Source organism: Halyomorpha halys, unplaced genomic scaffold (assembly GCF_000696795.3).
Source record: "Halyomorpha halys isolate HHAL.00 unplaced genomic scaffold, Hhal_1.1 Scaffold124.1, whole genome shotgun sequence".
Taxonomy (NCBI): domain Eukaryota; kingdom Metazoa; phylum Arthropoda; class Insecta; order Hemiptera; family Pentatomidae; genus Halyomorpha; species Halyomorpha halys.
In genome coordinates this window covers 365,654-392,076 of record NW_027111282.1, presented here as the reverse complement: position 1 = coordinate 392,076, position 26,423 = coordinate 365,654, and the positions used below count along the sequence as shown (strand labels likewise).

Sequence of the window (26,423 nt, the reverse complement as noted above, 5' to 3'; positions counted from 1 at the left end):
TTATAATAACTAAAACGAGTTTGGGTTGCCCGATACTCATTTGAGCAAAACTCACCTAACGTTGTACTAATTGTACGAATTGCCTTAGTTTTTGCTGGAATCAGGCTCAACTTATTTTCTAAAACTTAGTGGTTGATACTATCTATATCCTGGAGCTTATGTGATACCACAAGCATGTTGGAAGGAAATGTATATTTCTGTTCATTCATGTATAAATGATATTGAGAATAGTAAATAATGTTTCGGAAGGTTATTTATATAGAATGGAAAATAAGGTGTGTAAGAGAAAAAATCTATGAGGATTCCTCGTAACAGAAAGAGTGACAATGAGGAAGATTTTTGGGAGTTATGGACGATTTAGATATGGCGAGATAAAAAGGAGTGGGACCTTGTTAAAACTCTGTTGGATTGAAAAATTTGTGTAGTTTAGAGAAAAAAATTATATGATCAACAGAATCAAAGGTTTTTGAAAACTCGAACAAGACGAGAATTGTTATCTTCTGTAGGTTTATTGAGGAATAAAGGTTTTGAATAATTCTTAGTAAAGGCAATTGTGTGGAATAACCAGAGCAAGAACCTGAATGGAAAGAATTTAGGAGAGAATTTTTCTCGATAAAGGAGGTGAATTAATCTTTTTAAGGTCTTAGACAAATTTGAAATGATGGAAATAGATCTTGGGTTTTAGCTTTTAACTTAGGTTTTTACTGCACGATTTCACATATTTTGAATTTTTCAATGCATGTTTTTCAGTTTTTTACTGCACAAAAATACCTTCTCTATTGATAAATTTGTATATGTTATGTACAAAAAAAAAAAAAGTTGAAAATAATATACCGCTATCGGATTTAATTGAATTAAAAACAGGATTATTTGGTTTTATCTCAACTTTAAAACATTTATATAAAGCGGGAATAGGAGACTTGAGTTTAAAAATTAGTTAAAAACCCACTCTCTCTAGCCTAGGGTTTTCAAATTGGAAGAGGAAGAGGATGAGTGTATGCGGGTTCCTGTTTATTTTTACTTCTATAGTTTACTTCGATATAGGGATTGTTTATTGGGTTTTCGGAGGTCCTGATTCTGTTTGTTTAGTCAGATTTTTGATATTGCATGCATGTTTCTGTTTGATGTTACTTTTGCAATTTTCTTCAAAATGGGGGGGGGGTCTAATAGTAACTTGGCTTGTGCATGTTCCATCAGAAGTCTTATAAAAAAAAAATTAATAAAATAGGAAAACCTAAAAATTTAATTATCCTAACATCAAAGATTAATCTAAAAGTAACAGTAAATAGAAATGCCATGCACAATCGTAAATCAGAAATTCTATTTCAAAAAATAGAGTCAGAAAACCCAGTAAACGACAACAATATCAAAATTCACTAGCACCTTAAAAAATAAATTTAAAAAATGGAATCAGCTCCCCCTAAAACCCAGTAAACGATCCCTATATCAATAAAAACTGCAAAAGTAACATTAAACAGAAACAGGTTTCGAAAATCCAATTCAAAATCAAATCAGGACCCTTGAAAACTTCAAAAATGATCCCCATATTAAAGATAACTCTTAAAGTAACAGTGAACCGAAACATGCATGCACGATCAGAAATCCAATTTGAAATTGAATTAGGACCCTTGAAAACCTAATGAACTTTCATTAACATAATTTATTCTAATTAATAAAAGAAATAAAATATAATTTTTATGAAATTATTCAAGTCCGGTTGAGTTACTTTTGAAATGGAAAAGGTTACATTTGTCTTTAAAAAAGGTTTTGATTGACTTGGAAATGCTACAAATGGCTGTAATATTTTAATTATAAAATTTTTTTTTACTATTTGTTTTATTATTCATTTTCATTGCTTCTTACCCTAATATAATAAATGTAATGACACTTTCTATAAATTCTGTATTATTAATCTAGTTTTAGTGCTTTTAATGTGTTCTGATTCCTCTGATTCAATTTTAATTTTGTAGGAAGCATTACTTCCTTAATAGTTTGTATGTTATCTGCAGTGCCTAGTTTCTTTTTTTTTTAACCTTAGTCTTTTCTTTTTTTTAGTTTTTGATGATGGTGATATCACTACCCTTAGAAGAACTGCTCTGTGTTTAAAAAGTGGTAGACATTTTGCTGAAAGTGAGACTCTTGATCAACTTCCACTTACCCATCCTGAACATTTTAGTAATCCAGTAATTGGGGGTAGAAGAGGCAGAAGAAATCGAACAGGACCGTTAGTATTTGTGTGTGTGTGTGTGTGTGTGTTTTAAGTATTAAATGTTTATTTCAAATTTGTTTGTTGTAGGGAAGAAAGTAGTGAAGATGAGGAAGCTTTTCTACTTTTAAAAGATTTTAGTGATGAAAAAGAAGAAGATATTGGTCGAGTAGTTTGTGTAGAAGGGGCTGAAAAAAAGAAGCAAAAAGATAACTGGTTTCCTGGCTTAGTTGTTGCTCCAACTGCTCAAGATACAGTTCCCATTGATACTAGATTAGAATATCTTGTCAGATCTTTTAAAGATGGTCGATAGTAAGTAGAGGTTCTAAGAAATTTGTACTAAATATTCAAAATATTAGCAATATCAGTATCTCTACTTTAAATGAACTTTCCATGAGTGGATTCTCCTCTAGATGCTCATGTAAATTCACTTTTATATTCTTACTGTTTTGCTTCCTAATGTTTATGTGAGTGATCATTTTTTTTTTTTACGAGAGGAGGGATAAAACATTTAAAAATTGGTTTCTTTTAATTGCCTCTTGTATTTTTCCCTTTTTCATTTATTCTTTTTTAAGACAAAAAAATCTACTCTATTTGTCATGGTGGTGCAATTTTATTGCATCCACTTTAATTCTTAATTGATTAAACTTGGTATTTTTTTGAGCTGGCATCATGATATGAACACTTTCATGGCTTCAGAAAGCTGATTTTCATTTTAAAGTAGACTTCTGTTGCTGCTTCAGTTTTGAAGATTTTGGCCGAGACATTGGCTAGTATAATTTTAAAAAAATGATTAATTTTGTTGTTTTCAATTTATTGTTTAACCTTTACCGATCCCTGATAAATTATTATCTTAATTTTCATTTAAAGCAAAATAATGAAAAGAGGTATGTAGTTTTAAAAAATAACAAGTTACAGAGGAAAAGTGTTAGTTTTCAACTTTGATATTGTTTATGAACCACTGGTCTTTTTCATACTCATAGCTTAGTGCCCACCTCATATATCCAGACTAATCTACCATTACAAGACCATAACCTAACCTAAAGTTAAAATTATTGAAGGCTAAATTTAGATTATGTAACCAGGAGCATTACATTTTAACAAACATGTAACCAAAGTTATTCATAAATTTATTTCTGTAAATATTGATAACTTTTTTTCTGACTGTTTATGATACATGTTTTTATGGATCTTGAGGATCAGTCAATTAGACAAATATATTGAGGCAATGTTCCACAGCTTTATTGTTTGCATTATCATGCCCTTCAATGAAAAAAACGTTTTTTAGGACAAAGAATTTATTCAACTAATTATTAAAAAAAATAGACTGTACAGAGTACAATTTGAGATTAATAACTATAAACATTACTTACTATTGTCTATTACATTGCGTTCTCCATTGCTGTGATACAACTAACTCAAAGTTTTGCCAGAACAAAATAGGAGTGAAATGGAGAAAGGTAATTGTTGATTTGTTTTAGTTTTTCCAAAACATAACTATTCTTTCTTGCAGTAATCAGTCTGTTATTTCTGTTTTGTATTTTGTATATTTATATTTAGTGTTGTTAATTACATCTTAAGTCTTTATGAGGTTGGAATTTTAATTTTACACATCTGATTTTTTGTTGATAGCCAGATTCTCATATTTTTCTATAGTGATCATTTCTTTTAAATTTCGCTTTAAGTTGTTTTTTCCCCGATATATGAAGTTGATTTTTGGTGTATCAAATTCATCTTTCTCATATAAGACTTAATTAACAGCACTAAACATAAATAGACAAAATACAAAACAGTTATAAAAAAACTTACTACCTGCGAGAAAGAACGGTTACATTTTGGAAAAACTAAACCATATACACATCGCAAATTATACTCTATACAATGTGGTTTTTAAGAATTAGTTGTTCTAAACAACCTTTTTCATTGTAGGGTAAACAAAATAGTTTTGAAACGTCACCTCAATATGGTTGTCTTATGGACTGATCCTCAAAATTCACAACAATTTATTTCTGTATAAATTTAAAGTTTATTCATTAATTCATTGATATTAATATTTGATTATTGTTTTTTTTTCTTTTTCAAGTTATACCGTTCCTAAAAAAGAAGCATTAGAATTTACCAGAGAAATTGGTTTAAAAGTTGAAAATAGTGCCTTAAAAGCAGGTGTGTACATCCCAGTAGATCCTCATGTTCACAAAGATTTATATTAGTATTCATTAATTATTTTATTTATTTTTTAATTTTAAACTTTAATTAGGTGTAAGAAATAATTGGAACTATTACTAATACACTAATTTTTTTTTATATCGTAATTTTATACTTTAATTAACTGTTAGAAATAATTGGAACTATTGATAATTTGTAATTACTCTAAATTGTTTCCCTTGTTTATCTTTTGGTGTAGTTTTTTATATTAAAAAAAATTTAGGGATGTGATCCCTCTAATGATTTGAATATAAGTGAGTTGAAAGATGTGGTACACCAAAAAATATATGCTTTTTAGACATAGCTGATATAGTAACATAGGTATATTCATGGTTTTATTATGTTATTACGTTTAATAAGTCTTAGGGTGTACTGAAATCAAAACCTTTCCTTTACTCTTAAGGGTGGGTTTACATATCCGTGTGATGTCACAACAGGAAACATTTTCACTGACTTTCTCTCAAAGATGAGGATTCATTCTGTATTAAAATCCACGTTTCTTAAGCATTCATAATAACAAGATGGATCTGTGTCTTGTAGATAGAGCAGTTTATTCATTCTCCTCGTGATTAACTGGTTGGTGAGGTTTTTTCGTAGCCCAAAATAGTTCATGGCCCTGAGAGTTCTTCTATTTACCTGAAAGAAAGTTTATTTTCCAAATTAACAATAGTGCCTAGATACGTAACCTGGGCTACCTCCAGCTGAACTACTTGAAAGTACCAAACTCAATAAATTCTTCAATAGGATGTTGCCTCTATGCCACAAATATGCATATACTTGTTTTTGATTTCATTAATTGTCAGGGCCATCACTTCAGCAGCATGGGTAAGATCAAGAAAATGCTCCTTCTTTAGCTGAAAGAGACCCAGAAACAATATCTTCATCATTTGTATATGCTAATGACTGCTCGGATCTGATGAATATTGCATTGGCCTGTTTACTAGAATCTCTAGCAACCATTTCAAGAGCATGATTGAATAGCTGGCAACCCAATGTTTCTCCTTGCCTAACCCCTTCATTTGAGGAGCTGAATTTTGGCAGAACATTTGACATCATCCATCATCTTGTTTACTAGCCTAAAGAGCACCATAAAGCTTGGACCTCTGTATGCTATCATAGGTAAACTTAAAATCTTTAAAAATACGATGTGTCATCATTCTATTTTCAAATTTTTTAAAATCATTCTGAGGGTGAAGATCTGGTCAGTTGTTGATTCGCCTTTTCGAGAAAAAAACAACAACTTATTATTATTCATTTTGTTCTTGTGTTGCATTGTGTCTCACAATAATCATTTTTTTTTTTTTTACAGTGATCTAGAATAAATACATTTATGAAAAACAGTGTCAGTATAATCATAAGTGATAGTGCTCACATGAGGGTTTACATATAGGTGAGTAATCACGTATTTAAGAACTTCTCAGTGAACAGTGATTACGCTCCTTAAGACTGACTGCAGCCATAGACTCTAGTATAGGTATTGGCTTTAGCCTTTAGTCAGTAGCCCTGCAGCACGCCTAGAGGGAGGATTGTGCCACTCCCTCCTTCATTACATAATATTTTACTTGTGTTCAACCTATTTTTCTTACATCTCTATTCTCACCTCAACTTATCAGTATGAAATGAAACATTTTTATATAGTGATGTCAAGTAAGAATTCCACTAAGAAATCCAGAAGCCTGAGAAATACACCCAGAAATTCTCCAGTCAATCAAATCATTAAGAAATACTCCACCTTTTAACCAGGTAGTTCAGTTGATAAAATGGACTCACAACCTGGCACTTATAAACCAAGCACAACTGAAGACTCACTGTTCTTCATGCCAAACCTATATGACCTGCTGTCAAAATCATGAGTTGAAACATGGAAGCGAATCAGACCTCCAGAGAACCTAGGCCACCACTCATATTTATTAAAAGTTTCCAACTTTTTCTAACAACTCAAGAAAGTAGTGGACCCAGGTACATTTCTATATAAAAGTCACACTAATAAAACAAATCTAATGCCTGACACAGCAGAGACATACAAGAAAATAATAAAGTATCACTTATCGTCTGCACCAAAAAGACTGCTTTCATAGTAGTCATCAGTCAACTAAACCCCTCAACACCACTGGAAGCCATTAAAGAAGAACTGATGGCCATGGGGTACTCCTTATTGGAGCCCTATTGTCATACCTACGCCAAATAGTGAATGTACTGAAGAAAAACAAAGATCCACATGGTGTAACAAATAAACTGGCCCTTTTTCTTCGTCAATCTTGAACAAACACTTGGTGTTAAAGAAATGTATAATGTAAGCCGACTATACTACACCAGGGTAGCAGTTTAAAAACCCTAAACTAAACGAATAATAGTTCAGTGCCACCTGTCCTTTGCTGAAATGACTGGAGAAACAGAACCGGCACCTCAGGCCTTGCAATCGTTACCTGTATCCCATTATCCTCAACCTCATCCCCAACATCGTCATGTCTCTGTTCCTCAAACTACATGCATTTCTTGAAAACCTAATCATCAAATACCCTGTATCAAACATCATCACTTCGTTCCTATCCGAATTTAGATCCCTTATCACTCCTCTTATCTTGTTACCTACAAATATTATATCCAATATTATCTCTCCTCCAAGATACCCTTAAATGGCACCAATAAAATCTCTTTCTATTTTTTGTTTGGAACGCAAATGGTATTTGCAACTATGTTAACGAATTAAGCAGTCGCCCCTTCTGAGGTCATATATCAACTACTGATGCTAACTCCTCTTAAGTGTCTAGGGATGATCTTACCATTCAAGTCCTTCATCAACTTCCTCCCAAATCTATAATATTCCTTATGTATCTTTACAGTTGTATTTTTAGAACGTCCCACTTTCTTATCCTGTGGAAACACTCCATTATAATTCTCTTTTCAAAACCAGGAAAACTTTGTAATAATAATTAAATAATCTTGCTTCCTACAGACCTATTGGCTTACTTCCCTTCCTCTTAAAAATTTTTGAACAAATTCTCCTAAAACATATCCATTCCATAGCTGAATCACACAGTTTTTTTGCATATTAATTTGGATTCTGCTCTAGGCACTCCACAGTCCAACAAGGCCTCAGAGTCGTCGACTACGTCTCCTTAGTTCTTGATGCAGCCATTCTATCCTCCCATTCTGATCCTGTAACAGCTTCGTCCAATCTCCTAATACCCTTCACCCAGATTGAGCAATGGTGCATTCAATGGCAGATAAAAGTTAATGAATCAAAATGCACCTTTGTGACTTTTACCCTCCCCAACAGCCTCTGTCCACCTGTTTTTTTTTTTAATAACATTCCTTTACCCTGATCCGACATAATGTGATATCTTGGATTCATCCTAAACAAAAGACTCACCTGGAACCAACATACTTAACTTAACAGACAATTCAGCCAACTATACCGACTACTCAGCAGGACATCTCATCTCTCAATAGACAAAAAAAGTCTATTATTGTACATAATAGTGTAAACGTGATTAGTGCTTTTATTTTATTGTTATATATGTTAAACATTTAACTTATTTTATTTTATACTTACTCTTCATATATATAGTTTGATTATGTTTTATTGTATTTATCTTTCTGTTTATATACATTTAGAGATTTTATTATTTTTATTTATTTATATATAATTTTTGATATTATTATTTTATGTATTTTTTAATTAAGGTACATTTATTACTATTACTTATTGCCCAAGATTGTGAAACATAGTTATAGTTATCAATAAATAAATTTTAAATAAAAAAATTATTTATCATTGTTATTGATGCCTGATAATTTATAATAACTATTATTTTCATTGGCCTTAATTATGGTAATACCTAATATACAAATAGTAATTTAACAAATATCATCTTTCTATCAATTTATTAATAAATTGAAAAATATCAATTATTGATTATAATTAGTAAATATTGAACCTATCTATTAATTATTATTTATGACTAATAATTTATTATTGTTATTATTACTTAATTAATAAATATAGTAAAATATAATCTAGTAAATTATTAATTATTGTTACAATGATTATTAAAGTTCAAAGAAATAGGTCATTTTGAAAGTAAATAACTCTATTCTTACTTATAATTTCTTATTGGTTATCATAGGTGGCCATCGTGTTGTTAATTTTTTTCCTATCTTTTACTCTGAACAACGAAGAAGCTAGTTTTCTAGGAAACTGAAGACTGGAAAATGGTCTATAATTGGCCTTAGTTCTCAGTTGAGTGTCACTCAGATTTTGAGTGATGCTTAGAATTTTGTGGTACTGAGTTGTTATTTTATATTTACAGTAATATTTTCTTTATTATTATTATTTTAACTGGAAAAATAAAAATGTTTATAGTAGTTTCAGCTTAAAAATAAGTCTGTTTCCATTTGCTTATTTTGGTGAAACATATATGTATTGATTTTTTTTTTTTTTTTTCCAAATTTACTGGAATACATAATTATTTCAGCATAACATACAAAACAGTTTTGTGTTATCTGGCAACTCATCATAATTATAGACATACTGCCATGTCCATATTAAAAGAACTATACTAATTGCCTCATTGAAGCAACTTTAAAATCTGCTATATGGAAAGAAATCGAGAAGAAGTAGAAATCAGCTATTACAAAATATTTACATAGAAAATAATCCATGCTGATGTCCCCAGAATAGAAGTTGATAACTAGGTTATTATCGAGACAAAATTAACAGCAAGCATATTTTCATTGAAAAGGCAGTAATATCTCGTCACTTATTAAGATTAAAGCAATAAGTAGGGACCAACTAAACATACATCCAGCTTTATCTAACATTCAGAATAATATCAAACCATTGAATATTATAATATATTGATAATATTTTTATTCACATTTATCTTTAATAATGAAGTAAATTAAAGCAGTTACTTTTAATTATTAAAAGACCACTTAATTATGATCTCTTTTTCAGCTGTTGAAAAGGCTTATCAATTTCTAGATAAGGATGAATTACCTCCTCATTGGGATAGAGATTCTTTGTTTGGTCTTACTGAAAATATGGCCACTGATAGTGATGCTGGATTTGATTATGAAGTAAGTTTATAAAAGATTTTTGGGTTCTCTTTCTTTTTTTACGACAGGTAATTTCAGCTTGTGGTGATGCAAGGTGTTGCCACCACTCAAAATTGTTATTCTATCTTAGCTAGGCTTTAGCTGTACTGCCATGCATTTGGATTCAAAAGTGAGTAAATGAGTAGTTAACGATTTCCTATAAAAACTAATCTGGATTGTAAATCTGGTCTGATGAATTGTCAATCATTACTAAGCTTCTTACTGTGTTGTCCTATCTCACAAATACTGTTACGTTGCTTACATCTTGAATTATTGACAATTATATAAGACCTGAAATAGACATATTAATACTTTAAATTTGATATTCCCATTCAAGTGATGCTTCATCAAGTTCCTTGTATATTGTTGAATTCTTCATTGTCTTTCTTTTATCTTTGGCACATATAGAAGCAACCAAAAGTGCATGGATTTGGTTGTTTCACCATCTCAATGTGGCTCTTTGTGTCCTGATATTTCACTTATTGTTCTAGCTCCCCATTTCATGTCTCGGGTTACATTCCATGGTGTAAATCTTAACCACTTCCCTTCATAATATCTTTGGTCATCATGTTCCACTGTTAACAAAGACAATCCGAAATCCCTCAACCCCTGGTTGACTCTCCCACTGAAATTATGAGGGCCCAGGGGGAGTGATATATCTTACTTAGCTTCTCCTTTCCAACTAATCTCATCTGCCCGCGTTAGGCACCAAAAAAAAAACAACTTAAAACCTGAACAATTGGGTCCAAGGACTAATCCCTTTGGAGGTCTGGGTCTGTGAACTAATGAGAGAAAGAACTGTGACAGTATCCCAGGGCAATAGTATACTTCTTACTTTGGTCAGTTTCCTGTCAGAAGATAACATTAGATTCATAGAAAAAAAAAATTACTCAATCTGATAAATTATATCATTTATTTATAAGTAGATGGTCAGGATTGCGGTCAAAAAAAGAACAAATAGTTTAAAACTATTTTAATGTCAACCATTCGCTTTGAACAGCCCTGATGAAGCCCTGCAAAGTGGGGCGAAACGTCGGAGATTAAAATAATTTTAAACTATTTGTTCTTTTTTTTTACCTCAACCCTGACCATCTACTTATATTTAAATCTTTACGGTCAACTATATATAGATATATATATATCATTTATCGTTTATTATATGATCATTATATCTGTTTTAATAAATTTTGTATAACAAGAAATGACATCACTTTATTAGATTTACATTTATCATTTCCTAAGGCTATGGCAATGTTTTTAAGTATCCCTATGTTTATTTAATTTATCGTTGCAGAATGGACATGCAAACAATTTACAACATACTATTGTCAGGGATTTGTTGCATTGCTTGTTTCTTGGTGGCATGCCTTTAGTGAAGGGCCAATTACTTATATATGGATTCTGTACTAGAGTATTTCTGAGGTTTTACTTCCCCCTTCATAAATGTAAATTTTCTTGGTAGAATCTTATCAGTTATGACCTTTGAATGGGCTATTCTCTGGGTGTTGTTAAAATGCTAGCATCTTTTGGTATGTCTTTAATGAAGGACCAGTTGCTCTTTGCAGATGCTGCAACTAGAAGATTTCTGAGGACTTACTTCTCTCTTTATAAATGAAAGTTTAGTTGGAGGACACTTTTCCCATATGCTCTGCCTCTCCTTGTGAATATTGTCTTTTAATGAACTTGACAGGAGAGAGGAATGAAAAGGAATGGCTCTTATGTTACTTTATCGGCCATTACATTCCTCATATCAACATGTACACAAACCTATAATGATGAACCAACTCCATTATATTATATAGTTTTTCCTAATTCAAAGATTCATTGGATTCCTTTATGATCAGAATACATACTGATGTATTCTGATCATAAAGGAAGTTGTAGGAACTAATAAGGTTTATAGAAAAAAAATCAAATAATCAAACTATTCTCCTAAAAATATTTAAAGCCTTTTAACTATGGTTTCTTTAAACCTTATTAGTTCCTACAACTCCTTTGTTGTTTCGCTAATCACAATTTAATATTATATGGTATGTTAATATTTGAATTATGATTGTGGATTTTTGTAATTTAACATCTCCAGATGTGAGTAATAAGTAGTCATTGTTATTTTCAGAGTTCTGATGACGAACCCAGGGAAGAAAAAGATCACTTTGTTGCTCAATTATACAAATTTATGGATGATAGTGGCACTCCCATTAACAAGGGTCCCATTATTTCATCGCAGGATGTTGACTTGTATCGATTATTCAAGGTGGTATAGCTTAAATAATTTTGGCAATGAAAGTTAATGTACATTATTATTAATACAATATAATCCTTATTGGAAATTTAATCATTACCGTGTCCCAGTTGTATTTCCACAGTAATGGATGGCTATTTATCTTTGTAATTATAAGATAAATGAAGCACAGATGGAATGGTATAATTTCTTAGTTAAGATCAATCAAATTGTTATAATCATTAATAACAAATAAGTTATGAAATAGTTGTTTTTTGTTTACATTATCTAACATTTTGGCCAAAGCATATAGACTAATTTAAGGGCTTCAAAAAGATATAGAACAAAAATAATAATGGTGATGATTAACAGGGTGTCTACTAGTCAGAAATTCTTTGTGCTCTGGACTAAACCAAGAACTCTGCAAATATCAGGAAAAATTGTCAATTTTCTATCCTTTAATATCTTACTTCAGTTTTTATAAACTCTAAGTTTTATTAATTAAATAATAAAGATTTCTTGTCAGTACATTTAGTTGAATAGAAGTAGATATGTACTCCTTAGCCTTTTTAGTTGGACGATTAAAGAGATCTTTTTATAGGATGATTATTTATTATTTAATTACTCATTTGTGTTTTATGCTTAATTTTGATACTTAATTGCTTTAAAAACCCAGAATTTTATTAAAAATCTAAGATTTATTCTACATGAAATTATAGAATTATCTATTCTTTGTCAAAGTTGATATTGAATTATGTTGCTAGAAAAATGATTAAATAATGTTTTTACAATACACTAATTTATTTTTAAATTCAACTGTATACTAAAGGTAAAAACCAGATGAATAGACAGAATCAATAGTCATGCGAAAGATCTGCATCCAGCAAACTGGATGGCAGTTGACCGAGATAGGCAGGCATGAATAAGGCTGTTTCTGGCGGCCAAAGATCTACAAGGTCTGTAGAGCCAACTGAGAAAAAAAAAGAAAACAAAATACATTCATTGAAATGTGATAACTGGAAACAGATTCTTTGTCTTGATGGTAAAAACGATAGTAAGAGTTAAAAGAAGTAAAATTTTCTTGAATTTTAATAAAGAAATAAAATTTGAAAATTTTACATCTTGTACTAATGCTCTATAGCTGACATGTAACCTTTATTGGGCCTTTTGATCTTTTGTAGCTACCAAAATCAACCATACAACCATTTGTTTACTATTATAATGACATTACATAGTTTTAGCCAAAGGAAAAGTTTGTATGCAGCAAGGTCCCATCGAATTACCAACTAACGCTACTACTGCGTCCTTACTTTTACACTGAATTGATAGACTAGCCACCTCTTCTTGGTTATTAAAAGGGGGCTTGTATACCACCCCTGTGACCAAGGAGTGCCATTCCTCGTTTTTAATGTGTTACCCTTTGACACAGCACCCCCTTCCCCACGGGCTCTAACCAATAGTAGAGAGCAAGGCGACACTTCTGATGCCCTTTGTAAATTTATCTAATGTAATTGGGTGTGATAATGTGTTGTGCTCCTCCAGTTGAAAATCTGACTCGAGATATCAGTTGGGAAATTAAACCCCCTCAAAGCAGCATGACCTTCCCCATCCGAAGCAGCTTAGTAGAAAAGGGCCAAGGGTGTGTATTGTATATGACCTTGGTATTGTAGTGTAATGTGTGGGTGTCAACTCATAGTTCATTTCGCACTGCCTCATCAAACTGTTCGAATTTAACATACACCAGATTTCAAGCTTTTATTAAAATGCAACACAAATACAAAACTCTTACTAGAACTATTTTTAAAAATACTAATCAAACTTGAAAAATATCTTACTAAATACATACAATACAATATGAAACAAAAGCAATTAACTAGAAAATTGAGGTGATAGGTTATTTTTAGACATCAACCCACGAGCTAAAATTGCAGAAACCAATTCTTATTATTGAGTTCAAAATATTTCTCCTTAACAGGCTTGACATTTGACATTAATGTATAAGTTATGAAGGGGGTCATGTCTTTTCTTCACTAACTAGTTCATGTGTATTTAATGATTCTTTCTAAAATTGTCAAGATATATGTTCAAGGAAAGATAAATAAAAAAATTCATGTATTAAAATATATTCTGAAAACTTCATAATTAATAAATAATTAATTAATTCCTAATACCACATAATCATTTAATACAGGTAACAAATAAATATTTTCAATAGTAACAATGAATAATAAAATGAAAAGGAGATTTTTACAGAATGTCAGCTCTGTATAGACCATCTTTGAATTGCTGGATCCTGTATGAGCCATTAATACATGACACCATTTAACCCTTATGAAAACTCATTTTAATTACAAATGCAATACTTAAGCAATTGAGGGGAAAAAGCAGATAAAGAAAATAAATATTGTTAGATCCTAACCTCTTTTGTGCTGATAAATGGTGATCTATTGAATTTATGCCTCTAGCTGATGTGGCTGTATAACTGTAATCAAAGGTACCATAGAGGCTTCATAGAACTGGTGTTTTATTGAGGAAGAGTATATGACGGCAGGACTGTTGAATCAGTGTGCTAGTGGTGGTACGTTCTCAAATATATTCCTTGCTTGTCCTTATTAATCCTTTGTGCTTCCTCAATGAAGCCCTTAAGTTCAGAGTTTGTAATATGTATATGCAGTAGATTTCCACTATAACGCAGTTTGTTATACGCTGGATTCAGATATTATGTGAATCTAGCCCTGGTCTCAATCTCTGATTAGTCTCAAAGTAAAATAATATTATTTTTTTATCCCTACAATGTAGACCAAAAGATACTTGAAGGACTTGAGTACATTGGTGGCATACTTTCCTACGTTTTTTGTCATGTCTTTGATGGAGGGGCATGAATCATCTCTTCAGTCCATAAAATTGCTGCAAGTTGCTTCTATTAAACCAGCAGTCATGGAGGCAAATCGAAAGGACTTTGAGCAATATGAAATAACTGATACTTTTGAGATACATTAAAATAAATTATCTAAGCATTTCAACAAACAATAATTTTTTTTGACTTATTATTATTGATGCGAAATTTCATTTTTAAAATAAAGTATCTTTTATTACATACTTGTTAAGTTCTTTAATGATTGATTTTTTTTTCTTCCCACACTAAAGTGTGATTACGCCTTGAATGTGGTTTGATTTGTGTTCCCTTTATCCGCGTTATAGAGAAGGCCTACTATATACCCATTAATTTTATGTTTTTAAAATAGATTTAAAAACAAATAATAAGAGGAAAAATATTATAGTATAATTACTACTGGTTAGCGTTTCACTGAATGACTACAGGGTAGGGTGGGCATTGGCCAGTCAGTAATTTTTTAGGATAAATTAAAAAATTTATTTAGCATTAAATAAGGGTATATCATGTATTAACTTAAAACGCTACAAAATCATACTGAAACTCACGTTCATTACTTGCACTTACAATTTTATGTTGTTCTCTGCTACACCTATTCCAAGTTAATGCTATTAAAACTTGATCTTTGTAGATAATATTTCCTTCTACTGAATATTGGTATTTATTTGATAAGAAACTAGAAGAAAGTCTTTAATTATTTTAAAGAAGTCTATGAATTAATAAAAATATAGTAGCTTAAATTTACGAAAATTATCAGAATGCCTATAAAGTTAGTGAGTGAGGTTAATATGAATGCATAAATAGTTTCTCTATTGAATTTTCAGCCATCCCTAATGGATAGAGGGTATCCTAATCTTCAGCTCGAGTTTATATTCAAATTGTTTTGAGCAAACCTTGGAGAGTTAATTCACAATAGAACCCCAGCAACAGTTGTTTGCTGATAAAATAGTGTAATCCCTGTTCAGTTTAACATTTTTTTTCAGTTACATAATTGTCATGGAGCTGGAATTAAAAATGTTTTCTCATTAAATCAATAGATCAAACTAAAACTTCTTGGAGAGCTTTCCAATACAAGTTCTACAAGAATAGACTATATCTGAAATATGTTTCCCTGGTACATAGCAATAATGTACTATGATTTCATCGAAAATGAACTTCACATTATCATGGTATTAATAATAAAAAGCCATGAGGAGATGTTTTAGAGTTTACTTAATAACAAAACTAAATTTAATTTGTATTTCCCCAAAATATTGTTATTTTATTATTGATAATAATGATGTATCTTTTAGATTGTTCAAAATCTTGGTGGTTTTAATAGAGTCACAAACCATAACAACTGGAAAATTGTTTCCCATAAAATGGGTTTTGGACAAAACCCAGTTACAACTAATTTGGTGAAACAAACTTATAAGAAGTGAGTATTACTCTAATTTTTTTATTTAAATTTTTAAAAATATTTTATCTAATCTTAAAATATCCTTATATAATTACCATGATGTTTGACCATAAGCATATTAAGAAGATGATCTCTGTTGTCAGGAAAAACAAATTAAACAGTTGTATCAGCTATTTAATAAGATTTGAATGTTCAAACCAGGTTACAGATCATTCTTTTGCTGAAAGGAAAAGATACTTTGTGAGTTATGGTAATGCAAGAGTATAAAAGTGACATATACATAAAACTAACATTAAAATGAGGCATATAAAAAAATATATACAGTAAAACCTCTTTATTATGGGCAGTCACAGTTTCGACGGGTTGGTCCATTCTCTACTGAGAAGGGATATTTGTTTATTGAAAAATGAATACGTACATGCATGGATCAAAACGAGTTTATTAATTTGGATGAACAAATTTTATTTATAATTTTTATTTGTGTTTTATACCAGATCTGGGCAAAAATTAGTTGTAAAGAAAGTGTCATGGATACAATGTTTGTTTATTAATGAGCCATTATTGATTAAAAATTGTATTCATGACAATTTAGTCTTAGTTTTATTTAAACTTATTTTTGCCCAACTTGGCTTTATACATATATTTTTAAAATTTAATATAAAAAACATATTAAAAAAAAATAAAATGAATACCAAAAAGGTATAATAATTTAAATTTCAATGAGTAATGAACTTATAAATTAATAATACTGAGGGAATAGTTATTGATTGTATAAAGAATGAAAAGCGATTACAAATTTAGAAATAAATAACTGATCAAACCATTATGTTATAAAAATAATAACTGTTAAGTGATAAATAATAATAACAATAACTAATATAGTGCTACTGGGTAAATAAATATATAGTGTAGAAGAGAACATTGCAGGAATATGAAGGTATTATTAAAATGTTGAACAAAACAAAAGGATTTAATAAAAATATAATAGGAAATTGTTTGCCTTTAAACTCTGCATTGTTTACTGTGTATTTTATGCACTTTATGACTTCATGATTTTGTTTTCATTGCCAATATTTTTGTTTTATTTAGTTTTTACCATTATGTATGTATATTTTTTTCACATTTCTCCATAGTATTTCATTTTTATACTGTTATTATTTTTCCTTTATTATGATATTTAAAATTTATTTATTTGAAATGCCTATACTCTATTTAATACCTACCCCTGACCTTTTCTTCTCCTACTCTCACCTTTGATTGGCTCTTTGTTTTCAATCTGTTTTAATCTTCAGTCTTTTAAGTAGGCCAGTTTATTTTAAGTTCTTCTTTATGTTCCTTTCATTCATCTTATTATTTTTAAACTGTTTCCTATTCTGTTTACATTACTTACATAACAGTGATTATTTTCATTACATAATGGTTTCATTAGTTATTTATTACTATATTTGTTATCAATTTTGTAGTTGCTGTTATTATCATTCTTTACTATTTCAATTACTATTTCCTCACTACTATTAATTTATCATTTATTACTGTTTGTTAAGTAAATTGTTTTATCATTTTTGTTTCCATTTTTAACTTTCCTACTATTTCTTGTTTATTATTAGTTAGTCATGTACATGTCTTTTTATACCCCTACTTTAAATGCCAGTTTTATGTATGCCACTTTTATACTCTTATATTAGCTTTCCCTAATCTTTTTCTTTTAGCCCTGTGTTCTTATACACTTGTAATGTGAGTCTAGATGGCTCTAATAAATTGTTGACCCTATTTTTTGCTTTTACATAACTATATATGGAATATACATTAGAGTGAAGTATTATAGTTGTGAAAAAATTTAAAATTCTAAAATTGAGTTTTCAATAGAAATCTACATTATGAGGTCCCATGAATCCAAATTACCAAGTCTTGCAAAATTACCTAGCTCTGAAGTGAAAAGTTGTATGAAACTGATATTACATATTTAGGGTAGGTGTATGCTTGGGATTTTATTACAACTTTTTTGTTTAAATCGACCATCCAGAAGTGTCATTTTTTTATAATTTGTTTTTGCTTTTTTTTTAATAGGATTTTCTCAAAAGCAGTTCTAATGATTATTTTTATTGAACTCTGTAAATCAATGTACATTTACGTAGTGTGTGATATCAGGTAGGTCTCATTGAAATAGTCTGACAGGGCTTGAATGATAATTTTTTATAAACTCTTCCTCTAAAGTATCTTTGATTTTGTGAATTTGAAATAATTAACTATTTCTCATTATTAGCAGTAATAAGCAATTATTAAATAAAAAACATTAAAGAATTTGATGACTAACGAATGGAGAAAACTGGAAAAATAGAGACATGAGTTTATAGAGACTGAAAAATCAGAATCAACTTAGAGCGCCCAATATCTCTCGATTCCATTCATATGTACTCAACTTTGTTATCATTTGTTATTATTTGCAGCTTGAGGAACCTTGAAATACAAATTTTTAAGCAACAGAAAAATTTAGTCTGTCTCTCTGTTCCTTAGATTTTTTTTTTTTCAAAAAATCATAAACTAACTCATCATCATAAATTAACTTCAACATTGCTCCTCCAATAGAAAAGAAACTTGGGAAAGGCTTAGGGCCCTATAAACACAAAATAGTACAAAACCAACTTGGTTTGAGGGTTTTTTCTTTATTTTGCTCAACTTTTTCTCCCTAATAAAGACATAAAATGTTAGAGTTACTGGTATGAATTGAGATATTAGAAATTCAGCTTTCCAGTGGTTTTATTCTGCTAGCTTGTAATGTTTTCAGTAACATATAAGCAGCAGACTGTTGTAAATAGAGGATCTCCTTGGTTAGCTGGCAAAAAAATAAATAAATTAAAAATTTTGTGGTTTTTCTATGGGTAATTTTGGCATGTACAATTTTTCAAATATTTTACATTATAGTGGTCATATTTCGGAAACTGTAACAGATAGGGATAAATTTGATTACTCCATTTTCTAGTGAATTTCATAAGCTATAATTTTTGAATAATTACAGTGTTCTTTGTGCTGCACATTTTTGAGATAAGCACCAAAAATAGGATAAAAAACAAAATATAGAGGGGCCTCTGAGCTTTTAATTTTTTTTCTTTATCGACTAACCAGTGAAATATTCCATATCCACTAGTTAAAACTTTTGTTCCTCATGAGATATTATATACATCGCTAACTCCTGGACTATAACCTTGGATTTTGGTAAAATTCTGAGGTTTGGAAAATATTGTTTGAAAAAAAATTCTCTAAAAAGAGTCAAGTCCAAAAATTTCTTTCTTTTATTTAGAATTTTCTAGTACCTTTAATTTTTTTTTTTTTTAAATTAACCCTCTAAACAAAAATAAACATTGATAAAGAAAAATAGGAGAAAATAAAGATTTTCATGATTCCATGCTTGTTGCGATAATAGTCAGATTTTACTTTTATTTACCTGTATTTAAAACATATTGTCTGTGTTTTGGAACATACAATTTCATCTAAAAGTAGGGTGGTAAGTGATAGTTGTTTAATGTTAATGTACATCAGCTTTTTAATTGTTATTTTCCTGACTGACTGCAACCTAGACTATCTCCTGTAAAAGAAATTTTTTAAAAAATTTTACATCACTAATGACTCTCTCTCTCTATCTCTATTTATGTATAAATAAATATATATTTTTTCTTTTATTTTTTTTTAATTTTAAGATAAATTCTATTTTGATTAAAATCAGGTTTAATTTTTTTTTTTATTCACTTGATTATTAATTATAGTTATAAGCTTTATCAAGTTCCTTAGTAGAATAGAACATTCCAAAATAATTTTATACTACTCTAAGGAAGAAATGGGTTATGATTGTTTTATTCTCGGCTCAGCAACATACAAGATGCATTGATACATCATTGTTATAGATTTTTAGTGTCCGATATCCGATTATTCAACAGAACTAATATTTGTTGTATTGTAATATTATATAGAAAACTGGAATAGTAGAACTAATTAAAATCATTTTCATTTAATATCCTTACTGAGTTTGTTTTTACTAAGTAAACCATTTTTATGTTATAATGAGGAGAAAATGGCTGGGGGTATGGTCAGTGAAGAACACACACAAATAAGTAAAAACTGATTTGTGTTCTTCACTGACCACCTTCTCCTCATTATATAAATCCACAGTCAACTTTTGACTCATTATTTTTGTGTTAATTGATCTCAAAAATATATGTTTGGCAAATTTAGAAATTTATTTCCATTAGGTATCTTATTTTCTGTTATAATGCTTATGCTTTCATTCAAAACCACTATGCAACTAAGGTTTCAAGTAGAAAAAGATCTGTTCCACAAAAATAATTCTTAATTTTTATATGTTTCCAAGTATATATACTATGGCTAAAAATAACTAATATAAAAAAGCATTAAATTTATTTTTTATAATGATATATTTCAAAACAGTCAGTTGAGTCATTCAAATATGTCCTTAGCATATTTGTTTGAAAAAAATAAGTTACTTAAACAATCATTGAATTATTTTTGACAACTTATATACTAATGTTAAACCCTAGTCATTATTTCAAACAAGAAATTAGAAAAATAATATACCAAAAAAAATATATAAACATTAATGCATAATCTCTCAGTTGAAAAGGGCTGGTAGAACCTGTGGGAAGAGTTGAATAACATGAATTATGGAATGTGGTGGAAATTTTTCCCCACTTTGACTGGTGTGATCTATCGGCAATAGTGTGAATCACTCTTCTGGTGATTACTTTATATCCTTCTTTACTGAGTTTGTTATTTATATTTACTTAAGAGGTGAAGATGGTCGGGGGCTGCAGTAAACAAAAAAAAAAATGTATTTACTCCAATGTTTCAACCTTCATCGGGTCTTCATTTTCAGGTCTTCATCAGGGCTTTAGAACAAAAAAGAGATAACAACTATCAATCTGAGATACATAAAAATAAAATAAATAATAAACTACCAAATTTGGAAATATACATAACAATGAATTGGAAGTATCTTATATTTCTATATCACTCGTATCTTATATTTATTACTTTCTTCATTTCATATTCTCCATATTGCATCTTCTCCCTTGTTCTTTTTTAAAATATTGTTTTTACATAATCTCTATTCATAATTTAACTAATTTTATTTTTCATTTTTTTTTTTTGTACTCATCTGTATAACTAAAAGTTTTTAATTTTACTCATCAATATAGCTTTCTTACCCATTAAATCATTTATTTATTACTCTCATTTCTATATATATATATAAACATTGTTATTCATATATAAGTTACTTACCCATTTTATCATTTTCTTACATATAGTTTAATATGCTGATTCACATTGTTTTTCAGTTTTTTAAACACTACTTACATTTCTCTTCTTATGCATATCTTCTTACCTGTATAATACTATATTTCATCTTAATTGTTATCAATCTACTACTGTCTAATTCCATGGTTATTAATAAACTAGTTCATATTTTCCATTCATTGTTATGTATATTTCTGAATTTGTTAGTCTATTATTTTTTTTTTTTTTTTAGGTATCTCAGATTGAAGGTTGTTATCTCTTTTTTGTTTTATAGCCCTTATGAAGACCTGAAAATCAGATCGCAACGTGGGCACAAATAAATTGATTTTTATTTATTTGTGTTTTTCTGCTGACCGCACCCCCTCCCCCCGACCATCTTCTCTTATTTAAGGTCATCCATCTTCACCTCATATCTACCTAAGTTTGTTTTATTGAAGACTTTAAATTGTAATGATTATATTTGCTCTATTGTTTATGATTGTAACCATTTATTGATCAACAACCCAATTTAACTTTAAATTGGTTTTATTATTATTTATTAAATAATTAAGAAAAAGAAATAATAATGAACTAGGCACAATAACAAAGAAAAAAAGAATGTTGCTTGGTTCATTTATAACTTAGCAGATGTATAGGTTTAATTTAGTTATAAAAAGTTAATCCATCTTTTAAAAGCTCTTTCTAGAAGTATCCTAACAGCTGTAATTAGAAAAATGTGCAATTAATTGTTTAAATAGAGGCTAAATGCAATTGTTTTTTAACAGTAGAATGCTTGTTAACCAGTAAGTTAATTATATTTTGTATTTTTTTGTGTCTTCAAATGAATAAAAAAGTCTGCACAAATGTTATAAAACTATGTTAATCAACATTTCTTGTTAATATAGTTTTTGAAATACCCATTCTTCAGATTAACAACCAAAACTGGAATCGATTAGGGTTTCATTCCTAAGGTGGCCAGTTAATTGGGATTCTATTGTATTAGGTTGATGCAAAAAATAATGCAGATTTCTGCCTTTGCTACATTTCAAAACCAGTTGTGTAAGCAAAACAAATCATAAATGTTAATTCTATATATATTTTAATGAACCTTATTCTATATCCTCTCACCTAAAATTTAAACAGTAAAATTATTTTGTTCATTTTATTTAACCTACTCACTGCTGTTGGCTTACATGTATGCCATGCCAGTATTCGACCGCTGGAAAGTGGCATGGTACTTGCCTAATTCCAGCTTGGTTCAATGGGATATGGTAGAAATACTATCAGCCAGGGCTGGTGGAAATTTTTACCTGAGTGTGTGGTAATATAATAATTTAATATATATTATAATTTAGTGTGGAGCTGTACCTTGGTATAAATATATTAATTCTGAGGGACATTATTTTGTATAAATATAGCTTATTTTAATAAATATAAAAATCTGCATTATTTTTATATCAACCCATTAATATAAAGATGTGCTTACATTAATGGATGAGTTTCCCTTTGTTTTTTTAACATAATGATAAATTTTGTTTTAAGGTATTTGTATAGCTTTGAGGAATTTTATCGAAAGTTGGGTTGTACAATGGTTAATCATCCAAGAACCAGTAGGAATCGTAATAGATCCAATCGCAGTTTAATTAGAGATAAAGATAAATCTATCAAGACAGAACCTAAAATGGAGTTCAAGGTTAGTTCGAAAAATAAATGTTATTTGTGCTGTCTTATTAAATTATTTTTACTAATATTTCTGTAAATGGTATCTTTATCCTAGTTGTTATTTACCACCCTCCTATTTTTACTTCTATGTTGAATTATAACACAACCCTTAATTTTCTGCTCAGATTCCAAATTTGACAATTGTAAATGTTTCCTGATAATTCATTCCTTTTTTTTAGTAGAATCACATATTTTTATTGTTATTAACTAATTGCTCTAATGTCTAATTCAAAAATCAATTTTATTTTCACATACTACTTTTGAAAATATTGGAAAATCATAAATTTAAATTTAAATCTTCCTTCTTAGCCATTAATGTCAGTAAATATTTTGTTAGCCAAACGAATGCTACTTACCTTAATTGAATGCACTTGTCAAAATTGGAATTACATAGACAATTAACAGTTACCTTTTATAGCTAAGATCAACCTCATGAATATTAAGATGTTATTATTGACTAATAGGGTATTAGTATTATTACTGAGATGAGTATCTTAAACCTGAGTGGGATTGCATAAATAATTCCTAAAACAAATGTTTTATTGTTTTGTATAAATGTACTTCTTTACATTTCAGATATTCAACCAATAGTTATAATCCTCAACTAGGTTCTCTCTCAATTATATAAAAATAAAATAAAAAATTATGATTTAAGTTTAGATTTATTGTCTACAAAAGAAAAAAAAAATCCTGTTTTAATCATGTTCATAGATTACTTAATCCTTTCTTTTGACGCCATTACCACTTATTTACTATTCTCATTTTCTTAATATTGTATTAAATTAATCAAACTTAATATTATTTGTTTTACAAATACACTTAAAATAAAAATTAAACAACTTAGTGTCAAGTTGTAGTCCTTAAAAAACAAAACTTATATATAAAAAAAAAAGAGTTTAATTGTAAATTCGAAATAAGAAAGAGAAAATCATCCTTCATATTTTATTTTCCCAAACCTTATTTTACATTTATATTAAATAGTATTACATACTTGAATGCTATTGCCTACCTTTCAAGGTAAATTTAATTTTTCATCTTAAACAATACTTGCTCTTTCAGTGTTCGAAAAATAGGGATAAAACAAGTTTATCTCCTACATTGGTCTGATTACTTACATTTTTACTATCATGATTATCTAATGTCTTAAGTATATTGTAAATTACAAATTTCGTAATACATTTATATCTTATTCGAAATTAAGTTGTTTTTTTATTTATAGGATAAACAAGATGAAGGTTCGTTTGATTCGCAAGTAGTATTCCCCACTTCATTTATTAAAGTTGAAGTCAACGAACCTAATCAAGAAACAGAAGAGCCTCCTGTAAATATAAAACAAGAAAAAAATAGTACCAAGAATCCAGTTTTAGAAGAACCTAAAATTAAGACAGAACCTCCTGATGAAAAAGAAATTAAATGTGAAATAAAGGAAATTAAAAAAACTCCACGGCAAAAAAAGATAAGAACATGTTTACTTGAACAAATGCCTGGTAAATCTGACAACAGTAAAACAGTGAACACTGGTAAGGATAAAAAAAGACGTCTTTTTACGAGAGCTAAAAGGGAAAAAGATAACCCCTTTGTTGTTAAGAAATCACCCATTCCACCTGGTACAAGACAAAAAAGAATCATAAAAGACAAAGATAAGGTTCTTGTTGATCCATTGAAATTGAAGCAGACGAAAATGGCCTCTTCTGTTCCAGGTCTTCCGGACACAGAAAAAGTAATTTATTTATTATCCTAGTAATTATTTTAAATCTTTATAACATTCTAATTTTAAAAAATTTAAATTTCATTTTTGTGGTAATAATTGTTTAGTGTTAAAGTTAGACTAGATTAGCTTTATTTTATGAACCAATGCATCCCTCATAACTTAGTATTTTGAATATTCCTACTATTATAGTTTAATAGCTTTAGCTTATTTATGGAGTGAGTGAGTATATGGTTACTTATAACCTCTGAAATTGTGAATGCTGTAGTTATTATCATAATGAATCTTTGTTTATCTCCAAGATGGCTGACAGCGCAGTTATTCTCAAAGTTGTAGATACATCAAAGATATCAGTGCTTCAAAGTTTTGGGCAGTTTGATCAACAAAGTTATGGACAGTCTGAAAGAAATCAAGAAATCCAAGATTATGTAAGCAACATTACAATTACTAATGTAGTCGCCCTTCCTATCCTAGTTGGAGTACAAAAGGGCTATACCCAATAAACAACAACTAATGTAGTTATTGAAATTCAAATAAAACTAAAACTCTTCAGTTCCTACGTGACTGTTTTATTCAGAATTATCAATTTACTTTCTCTATTGTAAAACTATATCTTCATTTGAAGTCTAATTCAATTACAGATGTAAATTAATGAAGATAATTTTTTTTTATAAAAGTTTATTTACCACAAAGGTAAGAATAAAAATTGGATTTTAAAAGGGTACTTTATTAAGAACTAGAGCAATAATGGTCTGTACATAATGAAATTATCCCAAAAGTCAAAAGAATCCATTAGAAATCTAATGGGAGTAGTACAAAAAAACCTATATGATTTTTGAAAAAAAAATATTTGTATCTGTTATAAAACAGTCAAACATTCATGATTGATATAGGGTAATGAGATACAGCCAGTATTTTTGAATACTACTACAGCAATAAGATATGCTGTGGAGTATCAATCAAGATGTGTCAGAGATCATATTGAGCTTAATAACTATGCTTGAGCAGATTGGGGTCTCGGAGAGGAGGAGTGATGGAAGAAGCATCTATAATGTATATAACTAAGGATTGCAGGGTTGGCTTAGAAGTCCCCTCCCCTTCCTTACTTTGTTTCTGGTTGTATGGATATTTCAAGGAATCAGATCTGATTTTATCAAGTAAATAAAAACATAAACATCCAGAAGATTATCCAATGATGAGCGATTATTTTTAATACAAGAAATGCTGCCCTCCTTTTGTGACTGAAATACAAAACTGTTATTTAACACTTTATATTATAAAACAGAAGCATTTATTCTATCTAAATACATTTTAGTCAAGATGACCGATAAACTCACCTAAGCAATTCCTGATTTATAAGGGAGTTACTTAATTAAGAGGGAAATACGCATTAAAAAAAAATAGTTTCTTGTTCTCTTATTACAACTGAGACAACCAATTCTATTTTTGTTTTAGCCTAAAAAACCTTGGTAGTTCTTTCTTTAGAAACATTCTCAAAATTTTAAGTATCAGAGAAGTTTTTATTTGCATTTAGTTTTATAAAAACTTTCATATTGTTGTAATGTGAAATCAAACTGGCACCGATTTTCTCTCTCTCTCTCTCTCTCTCTCTCTCTCTCTCTCTCTCTCTCTCTCTCTCTCTCTCTCTCTTAGGATGTAAGTCCATTATTTCAAAGGTTTATT

At 29.4% G+C, this 26,423-nt stretch overlaps 1 protein-coding gene across 3 annotated transcripts in view; it reads left to right on the top strand.

Annotated features, from left to right (window-relative positions):
• Nucleotides 1-26,423, top strand: part of LOC106678116 (AT-rich interactive domain-containing protein 4B) — a 73,922-nt gene that overhangs the window by 16,976 nt on the left and 30,523 nt on the right. For 2 of the 3 annotated variants that reach the window (XM_014416436.3, XM_014416438.3), the window contains 9 exons: nt 2,056-2,224; nt 2,297-2,518; nt 4,290-4,369; nt 9,372-9,493; nt 11,628-11,765; nt 15,918-16,042; nt 22,853-23,003; nt 24,252-24,752; nt 25,043-25,168. In XM_014416436.3, the coding sequence (XP_014271922.1) occupies nt 2,056-2,224; nt 2,297-2,518; nt 4,290-4,369; nt 9,372-9,493; nt 11,628-11,765; nt 15,918-16,042; nt 22,853-23,003; nt 24,252-24,752; nt 25,043-25,168 (1,634 nt within the window). The remainder of the gene's footprint in view (nt 1-2,055; nt 2,225-2,296; nt 2,519-4,289; nt 4,370-9,371; nt 9,494-11,627; nt 11,766-15,917; nt 16,043-22,852; nt 23,004-24,251; nt 24,753-25,042; nt 25,169-26,423) is intronic. The other variant, XM_014416439.3, reaches the window with a different exon arrangement.